The 12699-nt window shown below is 48.0% G+C and overlaps 1 protein-coding gene across 2 annotated transcripts in view; it reads right to left on the reverse strand.

Moving 5' to 3' along the window:
- BTAF1 (B-TFIID TATA-box binding protein associated factor 1) overlaps nt 1-12699 on the reverse strand; it is a 984515-nt gene that overhangs the window by 266909 nt on the left and 704907 nt on the right. For both annotated transcript variants that reach the window (XM_078643429.1, XM_078643428.1), the window contains exon 24: nt 2343-2544. In XM_078643429.1, the coding sequence (XP_078499555.1) occupies nt 2343-2544 (202 nt within the window). The remainder of the gene's footprint in view (nt 1-2342; nt 2545-12699) is intronic.

Here is a 12699-nt window from a genome sequence, read left to right on the forward strand (position 1 = left end):
ACATATGAGCTCCCCTATCATGCATGAACATGCAAGGAAACAAGGAAAAATATGTCAGAAATCAATTATTAACTTAAGATACAAATTCTAGTTGTTTTAGCCAATGTCATTTGTAAAGGAAGGCATGGTTGTGCTGGCAGGATACCTACAGAGACCAAGAGCCCAACTTGAATAGGAGCAATGGAAGGGGGGCTTTGAAGCCTGGTTGAAGGAGTTGGCAGGGATTTGTTGCTGACAGGCAAAAATTAGCAATACTAAACATTGCTGTGTTGCTGGGGGTAGTAGGCTCTTGAAACATTTGCTGCCCCTAGTATTGTCCCATAAGTTGGCAGGGTATGCTCAGACGTGAGTCTCTTGCTCACTTTGCCACTGGATTCAAGCAAGCCTGGCTGAAGACGGCTGAAATGCCAGAAACAGGTCTTAGGAAGCTTGTTTCCGGGCCAGGGAAGGCATGGCTTGGCAGTTCGGGCTGGACTGTACCCATGAGGCACAGGGTCAGACTGATTTGCATATGGCCATGTCTGAACAGGGGTGGCAAAGTGGGCTAAAGAACTGTGGTGGATTAAACCCAGATCTGTTGACTGGGTGTGAGTGTTTGATTGGTTCAGATGCTCCGTCCATCACCACCCCCTTTTTTACCGCTAGTATCGGGCAGGCAGACAGATGAACCTGACCTACATGAGAATGCAAAAGAGTGATGGCAATTTAGGAAAGACAAATAACAAGGTTATGGCCAGGTGAGCTTTTATGCACTAGCAACTATCTGGTCAATCTATTAACTTCTTTGTATAGAACACTGGCATCGTAATGAAATTACAAAATGTTTTACAATAAAATGCTGCATTATCAGTTAGCACATATAAGCAACATGCAAAAGTGCAGGACACATTTTTATTAGGGTGCCATTTGACTTCAGATCAGACCCACAAGTTTAAATATGCCACTCAAGGCATGAAGGAATTGGCTACAGGTATTACGGTTTCTGCAGTTATCCGGGTGGCTAATTTTTTTTTTTTAAAACACCACCAAACAACTACAGAGATAAAGAGTCCTGACCTCAGAAGATAAAGTAAAACACCAAGGCACTGCTGAGCCCAGCAAAATGTCGGTTTTAAATGTGAAATAGAGGAACGTTTAGCTACATTTGAAAAAAAGGCCCAGCCTTCAGGCTAACTGGTAGGATATCTAAGAACAAAGAACATTTAGCAAGAGTGCAAAAACACAGGGACCGAAGGCCCTAAATTCAAGGTTTTTGTAGCCAGGGAGGGGTAGTTTTTACTGTGTTGGCCTCAAAGAACTCATTTTTACGCTGGACCAAAACCATCCTGATCAGGTGTTATCTGATAGCAATATGATTCTGCAGAACGATTTAGCAATAGAGACATGTGGCAAAAACAATGACATATTTGTAGAGTCCTGGGACTTTTGAAAGGTTTTGTTAACATGATCATTCTCAAAGATTACTCCACTGCCAAGCTGCATAGAGGAAGGAAAGTAATTGTGTGTGTGGAGGGTTCCTAAAGGGAGGAACTGGAATGATTGTGGAAAGATAACAGAGGATACCAGAAGAAAAACCTCTCCCGAGTGCCTTTTGCAGTGGTCTATAACCCAAATAGGAAAATGAGAATGTATGGTCACAAGGGATGTTTACAGTATGTGTGCATGGGTAGACATTAACCCACTACCAAATAATGGAAAGCTTTCTCAGTTCAAGGTTGCCAGCGTATTCACTAGCTTAGATTTCACTTCAGCTTACTACCAAAATGTACTCCATGACTATGCTAAGCCTCAGACTTACTTATTACTCGAGTACTCCTTTTGTAGCCAATACGTGTTTCACGGATGTTGTATTTTTCAGGACTGACTACTTAAGATACGTTGACATCAAATTTTAACTTAAATTGAAATCTGACAGGTTTTTGATTCAATGTATCATATCCTCTCAATAAAACTTCAGCATGTGCGGATTCCCATTAAAGTACCTACAATGCTTAGTTCGAACGAGAGACCAGATTATCAATTGTAATAAACTAATTTTCTTAATCTTCATGGAATGGAAGCCGTTTATTTTTATGGCAAAATGCAGTGTCACATAACTAACAGAACAACTTTTATAGAAATTAAAGGCAAATACTAAGTGCGAAGGTGTTTGTGGTAGATCTAACAAAATTACTGAAAAGACACAATCAATTTTACTAAGAAAACTAACCAACATTGGGACTTTTCAAGAACACATTGCTTGGATTTTCAGAGTCTGCAAACAAAATAGTCCACAACAGATGAAATTAAAACATATATATTTGTATTAAACAGTTGACAACAATTTAACATTTAAAGGATACAGGCTAATGCTTCAATAGCCCCTTCTTGTTTGGTATTATCGTTGATTGCTCCTAGCCATGGAAGAACGTTCTCCAGAAATGTATTCATGGTTTCCATAGTAGCTATTTTGCTCAGGACACCCACACATCGTGCAGCCATGTGTCTCACAGCAGTGTAGGGGTGTTGCAAGGACATGAACAGATGAGGTAAATGCTGTACCAACTGAAAAACACATTTGTTATTTCAAAACCTAATATTTGCTTCATATAAAATGGAATCTATCAACTGTAAAATGTAAGTCACAGGAACTGTTCAAATTCACAAAGTAAAATGACTGATAAGAGCTTAAATAGGATCAACTGAGCATCTGTGGACTGAATACAGAAAGTAGTTGCAAGACGACATTGCTTGAGATGTTATTCAAAAGGTTGAACGTATTTGCGATTATAAACATTATACAATATAGTGCAAATAAGATGAAATGTCAGAATATGCCAATATAAAGTATGTAAGAAGCCTCATTCGTGGTCATAATCAGAGTCTCTGAAACTTCATATTACTCTGGTAAAGAACAAGTTTACTTAGCTTCAATAGCAAATTCTTCATGTGAATCCTTTTCAAGGAGCAAGGCTGGATACGGAAAACATGGAGTCAAAGATATCGGGTTGCACTACCACAAGACTTCAATGTTGCACCATGCACAGGGGCATGGCTTGGCGCCGATGGAGTGAGCAGCTCAAACCGCGAGCTCAGTCAGCAAGCCACCATCAAAGGCCATCCTTAAACCCTGTATAGGGCACTGTACCCCACAGCGCACCCACGCAACTGAGGACACAGTTGGAGTGTTTTGGATACAAAACGAGCCTCCTGTGCAGCCGAAAATCGGCAGGAATTATTTAGGATCAACGCGGTTGAACGACAACCCTAGATGGCGGTGCCCAGCGGGAGCTGAGAGAGACAGAACAAAAGCCGACCATCTACAACGAGGAGTGAAACTCCAGCAACGGGTGCCCTCCCTTCCTCCCCCTGCAGGGAACGGCGCAATGGGCTGGGGGCACCCAGACAGACTCCCATCGATGGCACACCCGGGGTGCTGAGTCCGCCGACTGCAATGAAGCCCAGCGGTAAGATGGCGGCGAGATTACTACACAGCGATAGACGTGACCTGAACTGCCCAGCTAGTGTGACCTCACCGGAGGCTTGAGGTGCTCCCTCTTTCCCGCCTCCGACCCAAGATAGGGCACCAGGCTTGGAGGCTCCCTGAGCAGGACTACGTTAAGTGTGACCCGCCATCTGCTGGCCTTGGGACGGCCCAGTGGAGAGCGTAGCTGGCAGGAGAGCGGCGGTGCTTATTGGGTCCCTTTAGAGCGTACGTCTGGAGTGAGGGAGACGGCGTGAGGTTGCGTGTGGAGCGGCGGGCCCAGGCATGGACAAAGCAAAGAGACACGCCGGGGTCCCCCGGGTGCGCAACTGAACCGGGAGCTGAAGACCACATTGGCTCACCCCCAGTAGGACTTTGGGGCACGGGGTTAGGGAAAGCGAACGTCTGCGGAGAAGACCTTGCCAAATGAGTAGTATTACGTGGCCCGGCCTCTGCTTGAGTCAACGGTTGCTGTGGACAAGGGGCAGGAGGGACATGGAGCGGTGATGGGTGACTGGGCCTATGGCTTTGGGTGCGTCTCACAGCGACTGGCACTATCAGTAATCCAGAGGCCGGGTGAGAGTCGGCGACACCAGGGCAAGCGCTTGCTGGAAGGGATAGGCACATAACAGGCGGAGGAGATTTGTGGCGTCCCATGAGCGCACGCAATACCAGGAGCACCATAGGACGCAAAGACACCATGGTGCAACCCCTCAAAAAGAAGGATAGAGAAGACCCCACAATGAATGCACCTGCTGAAGAGAGCGGGCAGACCTCGCAGCACGGAGTACACCATGTAGTCCCACAACACAGGATATCCTACAGGCTATCACCACATCTAGTGAGCACCTGGAAATTAAAATTGGCTCGTCGAGCTTAGACATGGGGCTGCTCCGAGAAAACAATAGAAAACTAGCAGACAGGGTCAAGTCGAATGAAGGAGAGCTTGCGGAAGCTATACCGGCGCTCACTATGCAACAACGAAAGGTTCAATTGGAAACGAAAGTGCGGACACTGGACGACAGTGCTGAGGATGTCAAAAACAGATCACGCAGAAGCAACCTGCGAATCGTGGGCCTACCAGAGAAAATCAAAGGCCGCGACATGACGGCCTACCTTGAGAAGTGGCTCAAAGAAGAGATAGCGCCTTAAGGACTGTCGAACTTCTTCGCCCTGGAACGGGCGCACCACGTCCCTGCGAGGCAACCCCTACCAGAAGCTCCGCCAAGAGTGGTGATCACGAAACTCCTACATTATAAAGACAGAGACCACATCCTGACCCAGGCACGCCTCAAGGGAGACACACAAGTGCACAACTCTATGGTACACATCTTCTCAGATTTTTCGCGGGAGTTGCGAAGGGGATTCTACAGGGACGTGAAGCACAGACTACGCCAGCTGGGCTACAAATATGTGATGCAATACCCAGCTATGCTCTGAGTGGTAACACAGAACCTGGCAAAAAGAGGACGGCGAAGACCACGTTCCAGGACACAGAGGATTAGAGCGGACTCTCTGGCGCCATCACAGGAAGAGGCACAGCTTGAGCAACCGAACGCGATGCAAGTGGTGGCCCAGATCAGCGGAGGGGTGCAGAGCCAGGACCTTCCCGAAGACAGCGACCATGCCGGGGGCACCAGCTCTGAGGGGGGGGGGTCCAGCGACTCGGAGGTGCAGAGTGAGTCGCTTCCAAGTGTCATATCGCAGGCGGCGGATGGCATCATATGACTGTGAGACCTAGCAGACTAGGCCATGCAGAGCATGAACATGGCGGGACGCCCCTACTGTTGCACACAGGTACTGAGGTAATTAAGGGGGAAGTGCTGCGGGGTAGACCGCTGAAGGTGCAGAGAGCGATGGTGGCTGCCGAGACTGGGAGATGTTCAATGGCTTGTTATCCTCTGGGACTGACTGACTACCTTGCAAGCAGTCACTTGTAGACTTTATAAACTGGTTTGGATGTTGGGTTGTGGTTTTTTCTACTTATCCTGGGGAGTGGGAGTTTGAGGGCAAGTTTGTTATTGGGTTTGGGGGGGGTCGACTTACTGGGTTGCAGAATGTTAGATATCATATGGGCTCAAACGGGAGACGGGCGTGGTGGGTGCTGATCAGCCTGAGAAGGTCTCAGATCACGGTAATACAACCAACATTACAAAAACATGACCGGGAATATCAGGGGCCTGCACACTATGTCTAAACGACATAAATTCCTCTCATATCAAACGACGAGGAGCCCAGATAGCTCTTCTACAAGAAACGTAGAGGGGCAGGCATTACACAAGAGGAGGAGAGGGCAGCTCTTCTACAATAATTACTTATCCTACGCACTAGGGGCGTTATTGTGAGTCCAGGCGGGAATCCCGTTCCAGTTGCTCCATTCAGTAGTCGATCTGGAGTGCTGCTACGTGGCCATCAAGGGTAGGCTAGAGGGCCGAGACATTACCAGGATTAGTGTGTACGCCCCTAACGTAGATCAGCCTGCATTCTTTGCAACACTAAGCCACAAATTAGCACAATATCTTGAAGGTACTGTGATAACAGGCCACGTCAGTAGAATATCTGGCATGCACCATTTCGGACCACAATATGCTGATTATGTCCCTGAAGTGGGCACACCGGCCAGCGGCGATCCCCACGTGGCAACTTCGCCCAGACACACTGGAGGTTCAGGGGTGAGATAGCGGATTATTTCCGACTCAATACTGGGACAACGGCATCCCTAACCACAGAATGGGACGTTTTTAAGGGGGTCTTGAGGGGCCAGTGCATTACACATGTCACAGGAGTCAGGAAGGTCATTATGAGGAAAGTAGAGGGAGCAGAGTCAGCTCTACGGGAAGTGGAACGCAAGAGACTGGGACATCCGGAGCTCCAAAGGGCGCTCCTGGACGCCAAAGAGGAGGTAGCCCGACAAAAGGAGAGGCTCAGGAGCTTTGACTACAAAAAATATTTAGAACGCACACATGTGGAAAGGGACAAGTCTGGATCGCTTCTGGCATGGCTGACGAACCCTGTGAGCCGGGGTTCTCTCCTAGTGAAAATAAAGGACGAATGGGGGATCAGACACTTTGCTCAGGGTAAGATTAACAAGGTTTTTGCACGCTACTACTCCTCACTTTATACCAAAATGTATACATGTCAGTTGGCAGACATGTGGGACTACCTGATTGATCTACTGCTGACACGCCTGACCCCTGAAATTGCAAAGCTATTAGGGGCGGATATCACACAACTGGAGATTCGAAAGGCCATCAAGGGAATGACGCGTAATAAAACGCCAGGCACAGATGGCCTGCCGGCCGAATTTTTCGCAACGTATGTGGAAGAGTTGACCCCCCCCCCCTACCTGGCCGCAATGTACCAGAAGGCCCGAGAACTGGGGCAGTTACCTGACTGCACTAGGAAGGCCTTTATTATCAACATACCTAAAAACAGGGAAGGAACCCCATGACTACAAGTCGTACAGACCGTTGTCCATGTTCAACATGGACTATAAAATCTTGAGTAAGATCCTCGCAACCCGTTTACTGCCACTGCCACATATGCCTCATCTTGTACACCCTGACCAGGCGGGATCTATCCCAGGGCGGAACACTGCCACAAACATCAGACGCCTTCTAGCGGTAATGGAGTCTGAAGGGTACAATAAGCAGGAAGCAGCAGTGCTCGCAGTAGACAGAGAAGGCATTGGACAGCCTGGAGTGGCAATATTTGTATGTAGTCCTGGTCGGGATGGGCCTGGGGAGGGATTCCTGAAATGGATGCAGCGCCTGTATACAGCCCCTACAGACCGGGTGTGCCCTGGAAAAGTCATCTCACCTAGACAGGGGGTGGAGAGAGGAACGAGACAGGGATGCCTCCTTTCCCCCTCCAGTTTGCTCCGGCCATGGAACCGCTGGCATGTAGAGCCAGGAGCGGCCAGGATTACAGGGGACTAGAGACATCAACGGGCCGACATCTGATAGCCTTATATGCGGATGATTTTCTGATCTTGCGCGACACTGTCGGCGAACTTCATGGGGCGCGCACTATGCTAGCACGATTTGAAACTGTGTCTGGCCTCCAGGTTAACTGCCAAAAATTCAGTTTGTTTCCGCTAACCCCGGATACCCTTCCACCGCTTACTTTGGAACGACTGCGGTGGGAACCTAGCTGCCTACAATACCTGGGTGTAAAAATTTACCATGATGCATTGGACCTCTTGGAAGGTAATGCAGTGAAGGCGGCGAAAGCAGCAATGGATTTCTGGAGCACACTCCCGCTTTCCGTAGCTGGAAGAGTGGCGGTCCTAAAGATGATAACGTTGCCACGCCATTTCGGGACACTGCCAGTGTGGATCCCACGGGCGATGTTTAAGGAATTGGACTCAATGGTCACTTCCTTTATTTGAGGCACAGGCAGACGGAGAGTAGCACTGTCATCATTGCCACGCCCTACAGTAGAGGGCGGACTAGAGGTGCCTGACCTCGAGAGCTATTATCTAGCTGCGCAGCTATACTAGTTGAGCCAATGGCTAGCGGCAGACCGCAATCCTGACAGGGAATTCTACCCAGACGCACTAGATACTGCCAACCTAGCAAAAATCCTTTTACGAGTCCACCGTATCGCGCCAGCAGACACAATTGCTACCAAGGTGGTAATGTGCTGTTGGCCCAGATACCTGAGGAAGGTGGGCGCTGCGACTCTCTATTCCCCTGCCATACCACTGAATATGTTGTGTTATCTCCCACAGGGAGCACACTGGGCAGGGCTAGAGGACAGGGTAGAAGCGGGACTGAGAGAAATGGGAAACCAATACAGAGACTCCGCACTCTTACTCTTCTTGGTCCTGTAGGCTACCTATGACATCCCGGCGGTCAGTACCTGAAGCATAGGGCCTTGACTCGCAAGATTAGGGCACAGCTGGAAATATCGAAACGGTGTCCTGCCTATACAAGGCCATACAGACAGATGCACAGGGCCCATTAGAGCGCCTAAAACTACAATGGGAAGACCTTGGTAAGCAAAAACCAGAGAGGGACTGGGAAAAAAAATCTAGAAAGCATACCAAAGGCATACAGGAACACACGTTTTAAATTAACTATTATGTACTGCACAGAGCATATCTAATGCCGGCCCGCTTTAGGATGTACTTTGGTGCGGAATCAGCGGCCAGCCCAAGATGCGGGGAGAGGGAGGCACACATACTCCACATGTTCTGGGACTGCCCCCTACTGCAGACCTTCTGGGGAGACATACAGCAAAAAATAGACAACTTGATTGATAAAGAGCTGCCACAGACGCCAGAGCACTTCCTCTTGGGATGGTTTCTGCACACAGCCAAGAACAAAGTGCCGGGAAAGTTTCAGGACCTTGCTTACGTCCTAACCAAGAGGGAGATAGCTAGAAACTGGAAGGCCCCGAGAGGTCTGCAAATCGCCACCTGGAGAAGGGAACTAGAGAGGAGGGCGGGGGCAGAAAGTAGGCTACTGTTTAGGGAAGCCAGCCGGGGGATTGGTAAGATGGACAGGGCCAAAGCCTGGGAAACCTTAGTGGATGAACTAATAGCCTCTGGACAGGAAGACTTTGAAGAGGTGGGCTCCCCTGGAGCAGCAGACGCGGCCCTAGGCAGTGGACTGGGAGGACACCAAATTTAACACACTCAAACCTGGGAACCACCACACACGAATGATGAGTCCCACATTTACGAGCAGCTACTAACAATGTGAGCCTATGTATTACTTGTTCTACTGCAACCCGGGGAGGGGGGGGGGAGGGGGAATGGGAATTGTTCTACTTCTTGAGGACATTGATTGTAAGAATTCACAAATGTTTACAGATCTTAACAGATCATCTGCCATGCATGTCAAAGACTTATTCATCATGAAGCATTGTCTATGATAATAAGGATTAAACGCCAATAAAATATGGTTAAAAAAAATTGTTGCACCATGCACACCACTGGTGTCCGTTTCATTGATTTTGAATGCCTTCGCTAAGGTTAACGATGTAGTAAAAAGCCAAATAGTAAACCATAAAATGTATTTCCTACATCCTGAAAAGCAGAGGTAGCAGGCTAAAAAGAAAACACGGGGAGCAATAAATTCCATTGCAAACATTTAGAACAGAACTTCAAATGGATATTCGCTGCAGGACATTTCTTAAGTGACCCATTCCAAAAGCACACATGAAGGAGGCGGGCGGAGGATAGCATCGAACAACAGAGCAATAGAAAAGACTGATTAACTTGTGGAAAAGTAAATTTTGCCATGTTATATGTGCCTACGTGTTCCCCATGTTATGTCATATGTGCATGATCGATATGCATGTATTCCCCTCTGATCAATTAAAGACTCAATTACAGTTGTGTCCATCTCTAGTACGTCAGTTTCCAGTTCTCGTGAATACAACGAGTATTAGGCCTATGTAAAGCTATGTTGCCACGTTTTACAGTGTGCACGTTAATTCATTGAATTATACCCGTTTCTAGGCCTCAAAAGGGCCCGGACTCAGATTCAGCTCCTGTTGCCTGAACCCTCGCTGAGGAGCGATACAGCCCCCACCTGTATCCCTGACCCTTCACTTACTTCCTGCCTCGCAGTGCCCGGCTCGGCCTGGCTCTGCCTCTCAGTCTGCCAAGAGTATGTTATGATTCTAGTTATCAGTCCAGCCCTCCTTCTCTGCGCATTCCTAAGCTACTGAATCGCATCAATAGTTTCAGTCATGGTCTAGCCTTTACGTCTCCATGTAAGAGAAATACTGTATTAATGGTCATTTAATATTCCTCAGCACGCACTACATGTAGAATAATGCATGCATCAGTCTTAATGTCTGTTAGCCTTTGCCCTGATAACTTCTGGATTCTATCAACATGTTCTCTAAACACGAGATACTAGATAGGCTTTAGGTACATGTCGCTCTGACACTCCAGACTTTCGTCTCCTCTTCTAGCACAGAAGTCATAGCCCCCCAGTTCTCCCTAGTAACACGTCATTGTCAGTTTGCGCGCACCACTAGGTTAGAGGTCCCAGCTGCTCAGGTAGCCCCCTCCATGTTTCCGCCCCATTTATGACCTATTCTGTTACGTTTACATCACATGTCTATGTACACGCCTCTTGTTACACCTACTTACTGCCTTATCTTTCGCGACTGCTACGAGCCCCGCCCACTGCTACGCCTACTGTATTAACTGTAATGCTATTGTTTAACTATAAATATTGTGCACTGTTATTAAAAGTTGCCACTCTTGCCCAGATCCTGCCCCCCGGCAGCTGCCATCCCATTCCCATGCAGGCTGTCCTGTTGCTGTCCTTTATGCTGTATTAAAACCTGCAAACTCCAGCTACCTCGAATCTTGACTCTTATTTATTGAGCTATCTGTTATTGTATATCCTGAAAAATAGATCCGGTATTTAATTATTTATTTACCACATAATGGCGCCCGAACAGGGACTTGCCCTTTCCCCACGCGCCGGAGAAGCCACGCAAGCCCCCTGATCCTCTGCAGCCGTGACGGAACCATACCGTGCACGTGCAGATATTTCTGCTTCAAGTATCCCTCAGGCCCACGGAGGAGACGGAGGTTGCGGTCCAGCGTCCAGACAAGGCGGTGGAGGAACGCGGCGAGTCCCGACCAGAGCCCAAGCCGAGAGTCCAAGGTCCGAGGTATCCGGAGGCCCACCTGTAACTGAAGTCCGAAGTTCGTCCGTCCGTCGTCGTAGCAGTCCAGTCCAGTCCAGTCCGAGGCCTTCCGTTCTTGCTGCCCGGTGAGTACCGTTGCTGGGGTAGTATCTAGACAGGGTCAATTAATTTGTCTCTGGTCCGTGGGTTTGGGTACACAGATCCAACACGAAGTGTCCATCTAGGTGGATGCGGGTCCTGACGTGTCTCTTTATGAGACCGGTAAGTTTCGTACTGTTTTAGCAGTGCATCTAGTCATTCCAGTAAGTTCTGTTCTGTTCTCGAGAAATTCATGTGTTTCTGTTCTCAGTATTCCAGGTAGTATTCTGTCCGAATTGTTATTTTAAATGTTATTTCATGTGTTTTCAATGTCGTGGTATGAATGAGTTGTTTTTCAAGTAATCATTGTGTTCATTGTATATAGTATTGTGTCTAGACTCTAGCCTAGTTATGCCTCTGTTCTCTAAGTTACGTCAGTTAAAAACTAGAAAAGGTCTGCTCGAGGAAGCAGTTCCTGTCCCGCCTAGGGACAGTCCAGGTCATTTTATGTATCACAAGCATGGCATAAGTGCCATATTATATCTAGACTTATGGGTGGAGTACACCAAGGAATTAGAGGAAAAATATAGATGTCCTGTATCAGGTACGTGGGATGCCGAGTGCATCATGCGAGTAGAAGAAGTATTATGGAAAAAGAAATCCAGACAGTCCCAGAAAGACGCCATCGAGTTATGGCGCAAAGAATCTCACAGGAGAACAGAGAAAGAAATCAGAAAGTCAGAATTAAGTAGAGAATCCTCTGAAAGAGCCCAAGAAAGGGAATTAATCGAAATAGGTGAACGAGTTAAAGCCGAACAGTCAGACAGACAGAGAACTGCCCTTATTAAGGGTATGTATCCTCTTCTTGCCGAGGGCTTGCCGAAAGCAACCCCGGAAGCACCATGTAATTTTCCGCCGCCATTAGTTCCGATTAAGCTACGTCACAAACCGACCGCAGCTGATATTTTTCTCTCGTCCTATTTGGACGACACAGTTCCAGAATATGCAAATCCCGCTCCGCCAGCTCCTGTAAATAACGTAATTCCTGTTCCTCCAGCCACCGGGGCACCTGTTACAGCACCTGTTACGGTACCCCCGGTCCAGCCCGTAGTACAAGTACCCGCTACATCGGTCACTCTGCCAGCACGAAGAGTATCAGTCGACGATTCCAGTTTAGGGGCCGCGGGGGGAGGTCCTCCTGGTACCCCGCCGCCACACAAACGTGTAACATTAGTCGAGTTACATGAACGTGCGTTACAGCGTACGCCCAAATACCAGTCCGTTGCAGAAATCAGACGAGCTCTTACCGAATGCCGTTATGATCCAGTCCCAGGCGATGATAATATGGTTTTATATTCATTGCGTGTAAGACGGGTGACCGAGTATTTGGACACCCTACCGAATATGAAAGAAGATCTAGACAGAATATATAGTTTCATCCGTACAGGAGACGATCCAGAAAGTATTGGCGAAATCATGTCTCTAAGGAAAGCTGAGACCCAGCTCATGCTGTTAAAGTTTCTAATCAATTGTTTAAT

This window comes from Lissotriton helveticus, chromosome 5_1 (genome assembly GCF_964261635.1).
Source record: "Lissotriton helveticus chromosome 5_1, aLisHel1.1, whole genome shotgun sequence".
In the NCBI taxonomy this organism is placed as follows: domain Eukaryota; kingdom Metazoa; phylum Chordata; class Amphibia; order Caudata; family Salamandridae; genus Lissotriton; species Lissotriton helveticus.